The sequence below is a fragment of the Centruroides vittatus genome, unplaced genomic scaffold (assembly GCF_030686945.1).
Source record: "Centruroides vittatus isolate TY-2023 unplaced genomic scaffold, ASM3068694v2 contig_459, whole genome shotgun sequence".
Classification (NCBI taxonomy): domain Eukaryota; kingdom Metazoa; phylum Arthropoda; class Arachnida; order Scorpiones; family Buthidae; genus Centruroides; species Centruroides vittatus.
The window spans coordinates 2,256,056-2,275,451 of NW_027122255.1; the positions used below are offsets into that span (position 1 = coordinate 2,256,056).

Here is a 19,396-nt window from a genome sequence, read left to right on the forward strand (position 1 = left end):
TCGTGAAAAATAAAGACATTATTAAATCTGCTAACGTTGCAAAAGGGGTTAAATCAATTTCTAAACAGATTATTAGTATTAAGGAGAATTTGATTTGATTTTGATTTAATGATTTAAATAATATAATACAATATACTGTAATAACTTTAAAAATCTATGATAAAATTTATTTTTTTATTAATATGCTCAGTGTTTAAATTATTCACAACCCCATTAATATATCATATAAAGAGGGCTTTTTTTTTTACATGAGAACAGATTAATTATTTTTACATTACTTCTTATGGGAAAGGTTGGTTTGGTATACGGCCTATTCGGTGTAAGTCCAAACATCAGGAACGGATTGAGGTTGTATACTGAGGTTTCACTGTAATGGATCTTATACTCTCACACTGCAACATCCACACATACTGAAAAACCCCAAAATTTTTTTACATTTTTTAACATTTGAAGGTCTCCTGAGTTTGAAAATGTAAATATCTTGGAGAGGGTTAATTTTTGACCAATTGCCATACTTTCCCTCTATTATAAGTAACAGCTGGAAAAGTACAAAAAATAGAGTAAATATATGTTAGAATAAATTAAGAAAATGAATAAAAGCAAATAGGTGAACTTAAGTCATAAAAATATATTGTATATAAAATCAGAATTTAGAAAGAATGAATGAAAATGTCAAATTAGTATAAATTGAAGTCAAATTTGTGAATATTTTTGTCATATGGTTGCTTGGATTTTTTATCTGTACTATTTTTGAAACTTACTACTATTGTAACTTTACGACATTAATATTTGATTAAAAATACAGTGAAATTCCATTAACTTTGTCATCTTCGAGACAACATGATACTGAATTATTGAATATGCTGTCTTATCAGATGGTGAAGGTTTTTTGTTTTTTGATTTCCTGGACACAATTTTACATATCTTTACATGTAAAACTGTATAAATACACCTTTTAATAATAATTAACATGTCATTTCCATTTTTCCAGGCTATTTCTGCCCTTAGTTGGCTTGAAACAAGAACACACTATTTTTACATTGTGCTTTGTACATTTGTATTGGATATAAATACAAATGTACTCTAATTATCAAAGTAATGTACTGTAGCTGTTGTATTGTACTCTGTAACAGTTATTGATTCCAAGAATGCTAAATATTTCTGCTTTTCATATCAAACCTGTTCACTAATATCTTTAAAAAGTTTTTAGAAGTTATGTACAAACTAACTGGTTTTACCTAGCACATCATCACATCATCTTGGTCTTCCTATGTTTCCACAATGCTTATATCAGAGGTTGTTGATGATGATGGTAAAGAACAATGCACCGATAACCCAACAAAAAATTTGGCATGTTGGCTTATTGGGTTTTCTGTCATACTGGATGACAGGTTAATGGAATTTCACCATACTCCAATTTCTTTAATATTTTATTTTAGTAAGAAGCAGTTTTAAATTTATTTATTTTAAAACATGAAGTAATAATTATTATTTTGAACATTTTCAAATAAAAAATAATTATATGCTCTGTATTCTCATACACAAATTTTGTATTTTATTCTGGATACCACATCATAAGTTCTCAAATACTGATGTAGAATATAAATTTTCAATTTGTAATTAATTAAACAAGTTTTAAAATAACAAATAGCTGTTTTATTTTAATTAATAAGTTAAGTAATGCATATAATTTATATTTTTGTATTATTTATATATAAATTCTTTATTTCTTAATTTAGAGATAGCTCTTCAACATGTTTCAATGGTTTTTCGGTCAGAATTGAGATGGGAAATAGTTGAACCTTTCCCAGATATAGGTATGTATAGATATTGACTGAAGTTAGTAAAATATTTTATTAATAGTTTTAAATATTAACATATTTTGGTTAATGTGAGCTTAGGTATACAAAATGGTGGCCGGAAGTGCCGCCATCTTGTTTGCACATGCAAATGTGCAAACAAGATGGCGACTGTCGAAAATAACCTAAACACGCTTAAATTTAATCGTTTTTAAAACGAAAAAATTATTAAAACGTAAATTTGCTACTTACTTTTCCCCCTCCTTTCGGTTACTTTTCCTAATCTTGGACCAGAAACGAAAAATAAAAATGTCATCATACTCCCTATAAATTCGTTCATGGACGATGTGAATTACGAGTTTCTATACATCAGTGGTTTGAACCAAATTTGCCTGTATTGTACATAAAATTTACTCCTCTTAAGAATTGCAGTCCGACGATTCACATCACTCGACCTTTCATCGACGATAGGCAGCGTCGCCATAGAGGTCGGCATCTGTGATCCACGGCCACGTAGCCTTCCCTGTGTCGTTCACATTGTATTTTGTGTCGGAAATCACTGTTACATATCCTTTGTTATTACAAATTTACCACGTTTAACGCACATTTGCACACTATAAATGCAGATTTAAATCACGTTTAAACACATATAGCTCACATTTGCACAGTTTTAAACAAGTTTAACACGTATTTAACACATTAACACACCTTTTACACACTTTTATGACATTTAACACGCATTAAACACATTAATGACACGTTTATCATGTTAATTACCATTCACAAACTTTCCTTCTCGATAACTTTTGTCTTCGAGTGAATTGTACACACTTTGAAAATTACACAAACACTAAAAAAAAAAATAAAACCCCGTACATAATCCGACTACATCACAGTCAAAATTCTAAATTCACGTTATTCCTCATGTATCCAGAACAAAATTTTTTGATGGATATTTGCATACGGATGCATCATTACTATCAGCGCCATCTACATTTCTTTTCTAAAAACACTTGCCATCGAGGCTACCGGAAGCGCCGCCATTTTGTATACCTAAGCTCACATTAACCCATATTTTTAATTACACTCAATTAAAATTTATGATGATGATGATACATGTATACATATATTTATTTATTTTCTATTTACAGTTGTACGGAGTATATAAAATAATTTCTTGTATAAATTATTCCATTATTATGATGATGTAATAAGTCAGTCAGTTATATATATTTAATTATTTTGCCTTTTTATGGTTACAATGTAATAAAGAATATGCATTAAAAATATTTCTTTAATGCATTTTTTCATTATATTTATAACTGGAAAAGCATCTATATTTCTATGATAAACTGTCTTCTAATCAGAATTTATTTAAGGTTCTAGCAAAATAAATATTATTTGAATAAAAACTATCATAAGGATAATACTTTTACTGCTTTGATTAAAATAAAGTGTAATATCAGATTCATTTTATAGATTGATGCTATTAAATTGTTTTTAATATTTTAAAAAGCTATAAATAGTAAAGCTTTGTTCTTGGATCTTGAAATTTGAAAAGTCAAACTTCAAAATTAACAAAAATATTTCCCAGGAAATGAGACAAGTTCCTAGGAATTTTTATTATATTAAATGTTTATATTTATAATTTGTTCTATTTTATTCATTTTACTTTAAGTAACTTATAAATAACAGGAAGCAAAAGTGAGTAAATTAAAATATATTAAAGAACCCTAAACTGTCAAGTTACAACTTCTTAGTTGTTGAGCCAGCAAAAGTTTTGCATGCCTTATATTAATTTTAAATCATTTTAGAACTTTTTTAATTCTTGACATCATTAAACAATCTAGTGAATTCATTATTTGGAAATATTTTGAAATTTTGAACAACTCTCATTTCCTTAAAAAACAAGTAATGATGTCCAATAATTTGCAATCATTTGAAAATTTGAAGGATATTTAGGCACTTAGTGATTTTGCTTATTAGAAGATGTCTTTAATATTTTCTAATTAAAAAATTAAATTTTAAAACAGGGAAGTTATAACTTAGGAAAAAAGTTTTTTCTATTTATAAAATAAAAAATATATTTTTAAAATTCTTTTGTCTCCCTAACTTTTTAAATGAATGATGTTAATTTTTTTATTTTCAAGCATTTCTATAATAAAACAGTTTATTTTGAGCATAGTTCATTTCTTCTAATCCATAAAATTATTGTATTAAACATTTTTTATAAATACTATCTATAATCTATTATTTTTGTAGAATTAATTTGATTTCCACATGATGATGAATTATTGTAGGATCTGGGTTTTAATCTATATTTTTACAATAATTAGATTAATACTTTATTAATGGTATTACATTAATTTTATTGTCATAATAGGGTAAGAGCTAACAAGCTGCTTGCTTACCTTCATGATTAAGTTATTCATTAGCTTCATTGTGGTTTGCAGACTTGATGATAATTAAATAAATCTAAACTTTTATAGAAAAATTTAGATTGTTATTTATTTACTATTATACATTATACCGTATATACTCATCATACATACACAGGGTGTCCACTTAACATCTGTCCAGCAAAAGAGATTTTCTATTACAGTAGTGAACCGAAAATCGGAATCAATTGGGGACTGGGGTTGTTCAGATTAGGAATTTGTTCTGATTACAGTTTATGTACGAAAAAATATATTAACCTGTCCGATGTTCAAATTTTTCTCCATTGCATGTCGCTTCCTGTTGAATTTTTCTGCGTTGCATGTCACTTCGTGTTGAATTTTCGTCGATTTTAAGCCTAACGAAAATTTTTATAATAATAATCGAGGCTATCGTATCGTTAAAAATTATTTCTGCATTTTGTACAAACAAAATAAATATATTGAAGAATATAAAAACATGAAAATTATACTTTAGAAGTAAATTTAGTATCAAAAACGTTCGATTCAGCACGACACAGTCCGACTGAAAATCGTGCCAATTACCGGCGATTCTGATTACCGGGGTGCTGATTTACAAGTCTCTACTGTATTGCTGAGTGTATCAATGTGGTGCATGCTTATTCCAGCACTAAAATAACCAAAATGAATTTAATTCAAGATGATTTAGCATAACATACAAAGAATCTGACTGCAAAGACATTACAGAAATGGATACAAAAAAGTGAATTTTCTTTTGTTAGAGAACATGTTCAAAATGATTGCCTTCAGTGGCAATACAAAGATGTAGCCAGTTTAGTGTGGCATTATGGATGGCGTGTAGCATTTCTTGTGTCATCATTTACAAGCCTGTCATGTGAAACTTTGTCAATATTGTGCATCACTGCTTGGTATGCATCATATACTGATGCTTTTAGGTGACCACATAAGAAAAATCCAGAGGGGTCAAGTCTGGGGAATGTGATGGTCAGTCATGGAGTACAGTTGGCCATGTTATCCTATCTAGCGATTGCCAAACCATTCTGTTAGCTGTGATGCATGTTTGTCCAGGAATGAGATAGCTCACTATTGTGCTGGTACCAAACCTGCTGCAGTTGCATTAATAGTAAGCCATTTGTCCACTGTCATGATTAGGATGTTCAGATATTGGTCAATATTCGAGGTATAGTCTATTCATGGAGCATTCTCTTTTGTAATTTTTTAAATGAAATAATCTTTTGTTCCTGGATAGATAGTTTTGGTTATTCTTAGCACTAGTACATTGCTGGAAAGATCTTTTATCCATGGATAGATGTTTAAGTGGACACCACCTATGTATTGTACATTAGCGTGTTTGTAGTTAATAGACAAAGACTGATTTTCATTTTTACAAAGTTTTACATATATAAATGAATATAAAAATGTTTTTTTTAATTATATTTTAAATTAATTTTGAAATATTTTGTTTATTTTAGGATGGAGATTAAGGAAAGAATATTTTCTTATTAAACCTAAAGCTGATGCAAAACAAAGGTTACTGTTATCTTGGGTATGATTTTATTAATTAAATTATTTTGCAACTGTTATTGTAATAAAAAAAAAATTACTTGTTAATTGCTGATTTAAGTTTTATAAATTTTCTTTTAAAAATACAGTATTTAAAAAATAAAATATTGAAATATTTATCAGCTATAACAATCTTACATCTTGTTTAAGTTAATTGAAAAAACTGCAGTGACTTTAAAAAAATAATTATATTTACTGATGATTGATATGTAATCTATCTATTATCTATTCAATAACTCAATAAGTGAACTCTTTACACCTAGTATAGACCTTTGAAACTTCATTTTACAAAAGAGATGGCATGTAGCACAAAAATTGTTCATAATTAACTATGTGAAAAACAAATAAATACAAAGTGAAAGTGCATTAACCAATGACTATCTGTATTAATTTAAAATGAATAAAATACATATTTATGTTATGATAAAATAAAAATAATTCATATTTATTTCTGAAATAATTCTATAAGTAAATAAATAGTTAAATTCTCAAAAATATTTATTAAAATTGCTTTACAGATTTGATAGCTTAATAAACTAAAGAAAAACAGCTACACAAAATGAGAATTTAAAAAAAGACTTATTTTATCAGAACTCTTGATTTTAATGTAGGATAATTTTAAATATATTGTCGTGTTTGTCATAAAAAATAGTTGGACAGCCAGTAATTTATAATATGAATACAATAGAGCATAGATTATCCAACCCCTGATCAACCGTCACATCGGTTAACTGATCGCGTTCTAGTCAGCAAATTCAAATGCTCGCTAGTGATGTGGCACTACAATATTTGGCTATGTCTTGGCTACTTTAATATTATTTTTGTTAACTTTTTGCATGTTTTAGCTGGCAACACTGGCTCGACCATGAAAGGGAAGCCAGTATTTAAACAAGGCTTAATTTTAATGAATGATGCTCTGCAATTGCTGCTTTTAAAACGAGTGTCAGCTGTGAAGCAAAAGAAAATTTTGGACTTCTTTTTCTAATGAATAAGCCTACTTTATGTAAAATATGAAACCCAAATATTTTTTTTTTGTTTTATATTTTTCAATATACAGTACAGTACTGTATTTTGTGCAAAATAAAGAAATAATTTTTAACAATACAATAGCGACAATTATTATTTTAAAAAAAAATTGTTAGGCTTAACACTGAAGAAAATTCAACGTAAAATAGGTTAATAGCAATATACTTATATACTAATTACATGGGATATACTAATAGACTAATATACTATACTAATAATGTATTCTTTCATACTTTTCGGTTATCCATTTTTTCAGTTATCCAACCAACCCAAGTCCCCAATTGAGTCGGATAATTGATGCTCTACTGTATATTTGTATCTTATATAATCTTATTCAACTATTTGCAACTTTTTTCTTGCATTGACCCCCCCCCCTCCATACAGAAAATATTTATTTCAGTTTCCTTAAAATTTTATTTCCAAGATTTTTGTAATTTATCAAGTAAATTATTAAATCAGTTGATGAATTTCCCAAGTGATTGTTGTTGTTCTTATTTTAAAATTATCTGAAAATTTTGGAAAAATACAATAATTATTTTACTTTTTATTTTGCCCCAATTGAACCCCAGGGGATCTATATCAACCCTGTTAGGAATCCCTGATCTTATGCTTATCACTGATTTTTTAATTATTATTATTATAAAAAATTTTAACAATTTGATAATTGATTTCTTAAATGTCATAAGGTAAGATCTCAAATCAAGATATTTCTCAATTCAAGATATTTTTATTACCTAAGTATTAAAAAATTTAGTTTAGTTTTTTCTTATATTTGACAAATATTTTTTGTATCATATTAAATATTAGTATATGAAAAACATTTGTCAAATATAAGAAAAAACTAAACTAAATTTTTTAATACTTAGGTAATAAAAATATCTTGATTTGAGATCTTATCTTATGACATTTAAGAAATCAATACACAAACACACTGGCTGCAGCAAGCTGGTTATTAATACTTCTGCTTTTAAATACTTGTAATATGTTTATCTGTTTGCAATATATTTTGGTTTAATATATGAAATATCAGTAGACAAGATAAATACAAGATGATAAAATTTTATATGCTAATATACTGTTGATATTTAAAATCATAGTTTTAATTGTTGATATTTCAAGAGAATATTAATTAAATATTTCATATTTTTGATATTTGTAAAATTATTTAATAATTTTAGCAGTAAATAAACTTGTTTTAACCAAGGAAATATTCTATGTATATAACTATATAACTTATCAGTGACAATTTATATTTCTTATTTTTATTTGATTAGCAACCCTTTGGAATAGATAAAAATCTTGAAGATAGAGATTTACAAAGTATTATGAAGCTTTTAAATACAGTTCAGGTTGTTATTTTTTCTTTTTCATTTTTTCATTGTTATTAATAATAGATAAATAAAATAAATATTTATCATTTATTACAAAATAATTTGTCACTAACACTTAAATATTTGTTTTATTATGATGATTAGATTTTGAAATAATTAAAAATACTTTCAGAATTCACATATCGTTTGATATGTTATTTACATCATATGATAAATTTTAAAGATTCTAAATACTAGAAAGAGCTATGTAAAGTCCATAAAAATGCTTATCCAATTTTATAGAAAGATTAAGAAGGCTTTTTATAAAATTTAAGATGAATAAGTAGAATTTAAAATTTATTTTATATACTAGTACTTTTTATATATTAACAGGACTTATTATACTGGAAAATATGGATGCAGATATTTAGTCTTACAGATCAAAAATAATGTTTTTTTATTTAGTTCACCTGTAAAAAACATTATTTTTGATCTGTAAGACTAAATATCTGCATCCATATTTTCCAGTATAATAAGTCCTGTTAATATATAAAAAGTACTAGTATATGAAATAAATTTTAAATTGATAGAAAGGGGACACAGGATAATAGAATACGTAGAATTGTTTTTGTTCATATTCAGCTGAGAAAGAAACACGAAACAAAACAACAACCAAGTTATTATATGATGATCTAATACAGGGGTCATCAAACTTTTTCACAGCAGGCCAGATAACTGAGAGAATGATGAGTGCAGGCCACACAACCATTTTGTTCAATATAATATACTGAATACACAAAAATAAATTAAACCAACATATTTATTTACCAATACACAAACACAATGGCTGCAGCAAGCTGGTAATTGCTTCTTTTAGAAACTTCATTGCAGGTACTCTCATAAAAAGTACTCTGATATCCAAAGTTGCAAAAAACTGTCAAATTTTTCATTTCCCTGATTTTCCTAAAATTTATATTACTGTCAAATGCAAAAATCAGATGGAACCAATTCTGGCATTTTTACTTACACTTATTTTAATTTTTTCTACATAATAAATTCATCTACAGTTTATGATATTTCCATATAAATAATTATATTTTAGTTCATTGATGGCACAATGCAACAGCAGACCCGAATGAACTGACCTCGCAGGCCGTAGTTTGGTGACCCCTGATCGAATATATTAATAATAAATATGTTTATAATCAGTATATTAAATTACTATTAATTATTCTGAAAAAGAATTTGTTACATTATACTTGTATGTATATAAATACAGTAAACTCCCGATTATCCAAGCTAATAGTGGGGAGAGGTGGCACGGATAATCATGAAACACAGATAATCTGAACTAAAATTATTTATTTCTGAAATACAACACATTATACATTTCTAAGGCAGACAATTATTTTAACATGTTTAATGCTCGTTATTATTAAGAAAATATGTGATTTTGGTTTGTTTGCAGGAATCTTTTAATGATTTTTTAATATTAATTCTAATTTTTCTAAGAGCTATTATGTCGTTATACTCAAATTCCCATTAGTCGATGTACTCCAACAAAGTGTCAACAGAATTCAGGGCCATGTTATAACTATTTAAAGAATACATACACGTATAATTATTTTTTTTAAAATTAAACTCGTACGGATAATTGGGAGTTTACTGTATATATGATGAAAAGTAACTTTTTGTTTTGATATTTATATAGTTATACAAGTATAACTTGTAATATTTTTAGTTAAATATTCTATTTTATTTATCTGTAATTGTTTGTCTAAAAATGTGCAAGTTATTGAATTATTCAGTAGTTAATTAAAATGTGTGTTATCTTCAGCATCCTCATATATGCCCTGTGATATTTGCTTGCATAAGTGAAAATGGTGGTCTAGTCATTCGCAATTATCAACAGAATGGTAGTCTGCGTGACATGTTATGTAAAGTAAGTTACTGTATTGCATTTTGTTTATTAATGTGATGGTTGCCAAATTAAATTAATTTTCAAAATTTAATTTGGAAGTCAATAGGATTTTGGATATATTTAAAGAAAATGTAATAATATAAATACAGTAGAGAGTTGTTAATCCAAATCAATTGGGGACTGGGGTTGTTTGGATTAGTGATTTGTTCGGATAACCGATTATGTATGAAAAAATATATTAACCTGTCCAATGTTTGAATTTTTCTCCACTGCATGTCGCTTCGTGTTGAATTTTTCTCTGTTGCATGTCTCTTCTTGTTGAATTTTTGTCGATTTTAAGCCTAACGAAAATTTTTATAATAATAATCGAGGCTATCGTATCGTTAAAAATTATTTCTTTATTTTGTACAAACAAAATAAATATATTGAAGAATATAAAAACATGAAAATTATACTTTAGAAGTAAATCTAGTATCAAAAACATTCGATTCAGCACGACACAGTCCGACTGAAAATCATTCGGATAACCGGTGATTCGGATTACTGGGGTTTGGATTAACAACACTACTGTAGTTTTAAAAAATTTTAATTTTTAAAATTTATTTTTTATCCTGTAGGATTGAAGTAGAAATAGTGATATTTTTTAAAAGTTTTATATAATAATTAATACTCAGTTCATTTACACTCTTTAGATATTATTAATTTATTTTGCTTTTTCTGCAAGTTGCAATATATGCTTGAGTAAATGAAAACTGGCTTGAAATATTTTAAATTCAAGGATTAAATATAATGACTCTGACAAAATCAGAAAATAAAAAGTTTAACAGTATTAACCCTTTGCCCCCCAACATCTTGTTTACGTTTATTTTGAGATCCCTCCTAAGGCAATATAGGTCAGTCAGATGATATTATTTTAAAAATTCACCAAAAATCAAATTATCATTATATGTATATGAAAAAAAATCACGTACATTTATTAATATCTTTAGTTTTAAATACAATATTTTTCAATACATTTTATTAGAAAAATTTATAAGAAAAAAAATAATATATATCAGAACTGACACACAAACTTGATAATTTGTAACATTTTGTGAAAATTAACATTGTCTAGTTACATAGTTGTTTGCTGGCACTGAGCCAGGAAGACATAGAATATCGTTTTGTACAATTCAATATAAAATTTATGCATGTATGTTTATTTGTTGTAAAATTATCACACATTATATCAAACATGTGTTTGAAATCAAAATTTTATTCTGCTATCAACTAATATAATGAACTAATATACTTTATTCACTTTATATCAAACGAAATTATATATTTTTGTAATAAACATATGATTACCAGTAGCAATACATGTAACATTTGCAGATATTTTCGATAAAAATAAAAAAATATATAAAATATCAAAACTGAAGACCACAACTTGAATATTTATAACATGTTGACTTATTATAGCTAAATAAACTTATTATAGCATAAATGAACTTATTATAGTAATATTATTGCATGAATATGCTAAAAATGAAATAATTAATTGTTTTCTGGTAATTTTTTAAGGAAAAAAAGCATTAATTAAAATTTTTTAAGCCAACAAAACACCACCTGGACAAAAACATGTAAAACAGACAATAGACAAGATAATGCCATTAAGTGCTGACATCTGTTGTTGACAAATTTTACAAAAATCGATAATTACCAAAGTAACGATGAATTGGTACCCTTAAAGTTTTGCTAAACAAGCCAGGGTAACGATCAATCGGTACCTTCGGGGGCAAAGAGTTAAGTGTTACTAAAAACAAAATAAATATTGTAAAATGCTATTCTCAGTTCAATATTGTAAATATTGAACTGAGAATAGCATTTTAGATCATCTGGTTAATGATATATTAAGACAAACGTGAAACTGTAACATGCACAAACTGCACATTTGATAAGATCAGTATAATTGTCAATACACTAATGCAGTGATTCCCAACCAGTGAGGTGTGCCTTCCAAGGGAGGTGTGAGTTTATGCATGCAATACTATTCAGTGTATTACTGATGGTGATAAAATGGACAAATACAATATAATAGCCCTCCACAAGCACATGATGTTTTTCCATTGCTTTCTTATTTGTTTTTTTCATTGCATAAGTAATGCTTGTTGGGACTGTCACCATATATTTTACTTAATCTAATAACTAAACAACCAATCATCTTGATATTTATAATGGACCACTATTTGAACAGAACTATGAGAAATGCAGAATCTACAGACCAAAGTGAACTTAATGGATTAAGAAAAGAAAAAGTGCAGGCGATGTTACACAAGTTTTATCAGGTTTGGATTTTCTTGTTTTTGTAGCAAATCCAGCATTCAACAGTCCCAATGTGTCATTTGTTTTCAAGTTCTCACCAATGACAGCCTTAAAAGATATCTCGAAATAGTGCACACAAGGATCATGAGATTTTGTTCAAAAAGGGATGAAAGTGAAACAACAGAAGACTATAATGTCAAAAGAAGCCAAGGTATCACAGGAAGCATTAAAAGCTTCTTATGTAGTGGCTATGAAAATTGCTAAATGTGAGAAATCACACAGTATTGCCAAGAATTTGTTGCTTCTGACAGCTTTAGAAATGTGTTGCATTATGAATGTAGAGGCAGTGTATTTCCACTGTCAAATAATAGTTTCAATGCAAATCAATGACTTGGCTATGGATTTGAAAATGCAGTTAATTCAACAAGTAAAGTCAAATATTTACATTGCAACTCGATGAATCAACTGATGTTTCATCACAGGCTTGGCTTATTTGTTATGTGAGATAAGGTGCAGAAGGAAATGTAAGAGAAGAGTTACTGTTTTGTAAAATGATCCCAACAACAACTTCAGGGGAAGATATATTTGCTTACTTAATGAATTTGTTTGTGCTGAAGGCTTGACTTAGATTGATTTGTATAGGTTTATGCACCGATGGCACTGCAGTTATTGCAGGGAAGAATAGTGGCCTTGTAACTAGAATAAAAGCCATAGCTCTTGCAGTAAAATGACCTGCACGTGGGACTGACAGTTAGAACCAAACATCGATTATTTTGTGCAATTCAAAATAAGCTCAAATTTCACATTGACGTTTACAGTTTGTGAAAATATGGAAAATATTTTTTTAATTTACATTATTATAACTTTACTCAGAAGGAATAAATTCTTGGTTGTATAGTATGTACAGATATTACCTATTTTGTGTGTGCAAAGTGCTGTATGTAGGTATATTTGTATTTTTAGTAGTACAATTGTATTCTTGCTTCATATTTTCAATCACTGTACTGATATTATTTAATTCGTAATAAAAACAAATAACTACTGAATACAGAGCAATAAACACTTATACGTATGCTGGGGGAAGCAACATTGCACGCGAGCCCTGATTGGAGAAGCATACTGTAGAAAAGATTGGAAACCACTGTATTAATATCATGATAGACTGTGTAAATTTAAGTTTTTAGAAAGGCATAATACCGTGTTCTATTATTACATGCCATATATAGTATTGATACTTTGCTGTGCAAACTTTTAATATTCTATTGGATTTTAATAATATGTAATGGCAGAAATGTTCATAAGAATTTTTACGAAGATAAGTTATTGAAGATTTTCATTTGCTGCTTGGTGTCTATTTATAGTCTGCATCCACATCACACATCCACATTGTATTACATATATAACATAAATACATATGTTGAAAGATATGTTAGTGTTTCAATAAAAGTGGTCTGGTCTTGTTACAGGGTTTCATTATATGTATATTTCACTTCTAGGCTACTAGCACCTTTTATATGTTTGGGGAATTGACTTATGTCAAGTATAAGTCCAAACCACAATTTTGAACTAAAAATTTTGAGTGAATTTGTAAGCCACATTGACTTATACTCTAATATATGTGGTAGAGTGAAAGTATTTTGATAATTAAAACCTTATTTTTAAACAAACTAATTAATAAGGCAAGACCTTGAAATATTTTAAATGTAGACAATTTGTGATAGTGTTTGCCTAATGTGGAAAATGGGAACGAGTTTGGGGAATTTTAATGATAGCCTTGCTACATTTTACCATAAAATGCCTGTGAATGCTGCTCATTGCCTTAGTTTTTAAACAAACCAAATAATTATCATTTTTAAATTTAGTGAAATCTGCACATTGTAATAATAATAATGTTAGTCGTAGAGAAACCGTGTTGTGCTAGATTGCTTATTCGAATTGTTAAACACAAGATCGTGTTATTAACTCAATCACTTGGCTTTTGACTCCACCTTTATCAACTAAATAAAGGTGGAGTCAAAAGCCAAGTGATTGAGTTAATATCACAATCTTGTGTTTAACAATTCGAATAAATAATAATGTTATCAGAATTAACATATAAGTTAAAATACAGTGTACCATTATATTTGTAAAATTTCACTTGTTGTAGTCAGAAGTTTCAGTTATAGTTATTTTTATAACATGCAATCACTAACAGTCTTAGTGCTTTAAACATTAGATATGTATTGTTTTAATCATTATTTGCCAATAGTTCAGTAGTGAATCATAAACAAATAATGATTAGAAACTGACATTTCATTCTTCAATTATATGCTAGCTATTAGACAGTACTGCAAAAAATAACAGACAAACAATACTTAATATATTATTATTAACTAATGATGATAAACACACTTAAAATTCCAGTACTGACATATTTATTTGGAGTTATGCATTGGAGTTTTAGTTTTGTGTGTCCAAAAAAAAAACACAAACAACACAACAAACATTACATTAAGTTCTTCATAGAAAGGTTGACTTTTCCTTGTAAAGAGGAGGATAAGATTTCATAAACATTTTAATCTTCACTACAAAGAAATACAGACACTACAAGAATTTTTCTATAGAAAACAAGAAACATCACAATTACACAAATCTGTAACTCTTGTAAACAAAAATAATACATTATTAAATTTTTACAACATTGACCTGGATATAACAGTGCACCAAATACACAGACACATCATTATGCAGTTTGCTCATAAAGCACTGTGTGTTGAAATTACAAAATATATTCTAATTGTGTAATATTTGTATTACAAATTAAAAGTTTTCCTATTACAAACATATTAATACACATATATTAAATTTGATATATATATATATTTTTTTCCAGACAAGACCAAAAGGTGTATTTTTGAAGAAGTATGCTAAGCCAAAAACTTATTCACCTCTTCCTCCTAAATTAATTCAAGTTTATGGTCGACAAGTTTTGCTAGCACTGAAATTTCTTCATGAAAAAGGCATTCCTCATGGTTTGTATAAGAAAACGTTTTTTAAAAATATATATAAATTAAAACAGGATGTTATTGCCTGTGTCACATTTACTTAAAATTAAAACAGAAGAAGAAAGTATTCAAATTTTTTAAACAAAATTAAATAATATAATTTAAACAAAGGAACACCATGGTTTTTATACAAAATCAATTTTTTAAATGAAAGTTTAAAAATTTGTGGATTTATTTTTCAAAGAAAATATTAAATTGCTATTTTTGAATCTATATTGTGAGGAACCAGGTATGATTAAGGACTGTATATTGAACAATTATCAGCAACGGTTTGGTGAAAACCGCTCACTGAGTCTTAGGATGGCTTAATTCTATGTTAAGGTCAAAGGTTGTAAAATCTCAATCATTGTCAGGGTCCCGACACCAGCTAGGATAGAATTTAATTTAATCTCACATCCTAACTCATGATAAAATAACTTAAAATACTTCTTAGAAAGGAGAGCTTAAAATTTAGCAAGTGGGGAGTGCATAGGTAAGTTGATAGGTATCCATTACACATTAAGTCAATGACAATTTAACAAAGAAACAACAAAATTTAATAATATAAAAAGGAAAAGAGATTACAAATAAAATATCTAAATATTTAATCTAGTTTAGCAAGTGTTATAATATACTGATCCCTAATATGAGAGAGAGTTTACAACAATATTATATTACCTCAATTACTTGTCTAACAACAATTCTGTCCTTTGGGCGGAAGTTACAATCCCATGGAATATGGCACAGATTTAATTAAGAGAGGATACTGGATGATATGCCCAGAGTTTGGCATGTATCCCTCTTTTATACCTCCACTCTCCTCCAATGGAGATTTGGCTAAATTGTCATCTGATCAGATATCATGATGAGTCTTTTAGTTTAGTCAGCCCCTTAGTCGTGGGAGATAAAGATCTCTCTCAAGAACTGGCTGTCAACACAGAAAACATTTGTTCCTTGTTTTCTTTGAATTTTGTTAACTTTTATAAAATATTTTATATTAACCTTTAGAATATTTTTGCTCAAAATATTCAGAATCTCACAATATTCTAAAATGTTTTGAAGCTTGTATTTTTCTGGAGATGAAGCTAAATATTTTTAAAACATTAATAATGAGGATAACTTCTTAAGAAGCAGCTGTAGTAATTTTTGTACAAAGAATAATATCTGAACTTATATTATTCTTACAATTAAATATAATTTGAACATATTAGTAAAATTTAATATAGCAAAACTTCTCAGTATTAGAACCCTATGTGAAATTATAAAATATATGTTTTTGAAGTGTTATAAAAAGTTGTTACCAAGTTTATGAAAAATATTTTAAAAATTCTTTTAGATGTTTACATAAAAACTAAGATATGAAAAATAGACAAATTTGGTTATTTTGTGAGCTCGCATTGTAAGTGATGCATCCTCAACTAATCACTTAGTTTTACGCAAATCCCTTTTAAAGTCTTGATTTTTTCTGTTCTCCAAGATTTCATTCGAGTTTTTCAAATGCTCATTTTAGCTGAGAAGTCATATACACTTAATTTTCCTTTTTTATTTAATTTATTAAACTGATTTTTCCTTCAATGTTAAATACTTAAATTTGATAATCTCTCAGAAATTTATAGAGTGTAATCTTTTGAGAAACAAAGTTTTATTGACAATTGTCAAACAGTTGAAAGTCATGTACTGGTGCCATGATATCAATTGATATTTTAATGGTCAATTTAAAGTTAAAAGGTTAAATTTTAAACAAGTAAAAGTTTAAAAATCTTGAAATTACATTGAGAAGATATCCTTTGTCTTTACCATTTTAAATTTTGATTCAAACTTTGAATTTTATTTATCTAATTTTGTTTTTATTTATTATTATATATTAATAATGTTTTAAGTATTTTTATATATTTACATATTTTATTGAAGTGTTAGCCAAATATTAAAGGCATATTATTAAGGCATTTATATTTTAAAATATTTTGGGCTTCAATCTTAGATCTGTTTGTTTGATTGGAATAGTGGACACTTTTACATTAATTTGATGTTATCATCTAATTTTGTTGTTGTAAAACTGAAGAGATGATGTCAAAGCGTACACTTTCTAGACAAAACAAGCAGGACTTTAGTTTTCATAACTAATGAGTAATTTGATAAATATCAAATCACTGTTTGTTTGTTACATTAATATTAAATGTTTGCACTCATTATTCAGAATTTCTTCTATTAGGAAACAAAATATTTATGAAAATAAATATAAATCTCATGAGACATGATTTATTTTCCATTATTAAGAGGTACTTATTAAGGACATTTTTACTTAATTTACTGAAAAGTTTGATTTAAATGAAAATATTTTTTTTTTTTGAGTGTTTTTAAATTGAGAATTTCATTTGGGATAATTACCAAACCTTGCTGAAAATATTCAAATGAATCTAATAGAATAAAATGTAACTAGATTTTGATTTACTTTTTGCAATTATTTTTTTTTATTAAAACAATAATTTTCATAAATTTTTAATTTCTGAAAAGTATACTTTCAATGAAGTTATTTTAAACTTAAAATTAATATGCTGTATTATTAAATGTACAAAGTGTCCAGGAAGTCCTGTTACCATATTTTTTTGTTCTTGTAAAGAAGATACCTAGACATATAAGTCAGAATACATCTTATACTTTACTTGTCCTGAACATTAGTTTGATTCTATTATGATTACGGCAGTCTGTCAAAAAGTGAATGGAAATGTTGTGTTGAAAGAGGATGATGATTACAATTCCTGCCTCCACCAGCACAAAGCAACTGTTCCTAAACAGATGAATTGGCCATGGATCCAAATCATTTCCAGCACCTCTCCTGTGGCCACTAAGAAGTTCCAATAGACAAACCTAAGTTGTTTGACATCATAAGGTTTGTGGGGCCTTGTTGAGAAAAGCCAGTCATCAACAGGACTGCCTTTAGGATGGCTGTTCTGGTAACACTGTTGCAGGTAGTGGTGTAATGGGACTTAGGAAAAAATACATATTGGGGCTTATAGCAAGTTAAATTTATGTAAATGTATATTATGTATACATTTGTGTAAAAATAATCAACTAATTTTAAGACAAAAATTGTTCAGACTACTAAAAATTTTTATAAAATTTAAAATTTAGTTCATAAATATTTCAAATATTGTTTTGTTTTTATTGACATTGTGTAAGGATCCTTACTTCCTCAAGTTTAGGGCAGTTTATTCCTTTTGCTCCTCTTTGGATGTCCTGGCTACCAGACATTAGAAGAGTTGAAGTATGCAGTAATAGAGCACTTTTTCTTCTCTTACCAAATTATCTCTACAAAACAACTTATTGAACTTTGTACTAATGTTCTGGACAAGTAAAGTATAAGTTATATATGTCTTGGTATCTCCTCTGAGAACAACAAATTAGTGGTGTAACTTTCTGGACACCCTTTATATTTAAATTTCTATTTATCATCATTGGAAAGAAAATTTCAATCTTTGTTTGTGATCTCATAAAGATTAAGATTTGCAATATACAAAATCACAATGTTTAATAAATAATATCTTGAAAAACTTGCATAGATTTGATTTTAGTAATTAACATACAATCTCTTTTTAACTGTATCAGTTTTATTTATTTTTATCATGCTAGTAATATAATAATTACTATTACATTGTTGTATAAATTTTCTAAAATTTAAAAATAATGATGTATATTGATTTTTAATAAAAAATTAATATTTTCAAACTGTATAAATATAAGTTAAAACATATTTTATAAATGCATCTGTTTGGAAATTTCTACAATAACCAAAACATTTTTAGAAATTTTAACTCCATTTGCACAGAAGGATTTTTTAAAAATTTTCCAATATATTTCGTTTAGTAGATAGATGATGATTTAAAATTTTATAAAGTTCTTTCTCATAATTTTGAATGTCAATCGTATGGAATATATATATAAAATATTTTCAGAGATTTTTCTATGTAAAAACTTGTAATGAATAAGTTTATATCTAATCTTATAATTGGTATTTAGTTTTAAATATTAACAA

At 27.2% G+C, this 19,396-nt stretch overlaps 1 protein-coding gene across 2 annotated transcripts in view; it reads left to right on the forward strand.

The window, feature by feature from the left end:
- The window catches only part of LOC136977457 (PX domain-containing protein kinase-like protein), a 47,674-nt gene that overhangs the window by 10,132 nt on the left and 18,146 nt on the right, over nucleotides 1-19,396 (forward strand). For both annotated transcript variants that reach the window (XR_010881093.1, XM_067272949.1), the window contains exons 4-8: nucleotides 1,740-1,817; nucleotides 5,689-5,762; nucleotides 8,080-8,154; nucleotides 9,953-10,057; nucleotides 15,213-15,351. Coding sequence is in view for 1 of the 2 variants with exons in the window: in XM_067272949.1 (XP_067129050.1) it covers nucleotides 1,740-1,817; nucleotides 5,689-5,762; nucleotides 8,080-8,154; nucleotides 9,953-10,057; nucleotides 15,213-15,351 (471 nt within the window). In the remaining variant the exon portion in view is untranslated. The remainder of the gene's footprint in view (nucleotides 1-1,739; nucleotides 1,818-5,688; nucleotides 5,763-8,079; nucleotides 8,155-9,952; nucleotides 10,058-15,212; nucleotides 15,352-19,396) is intronic.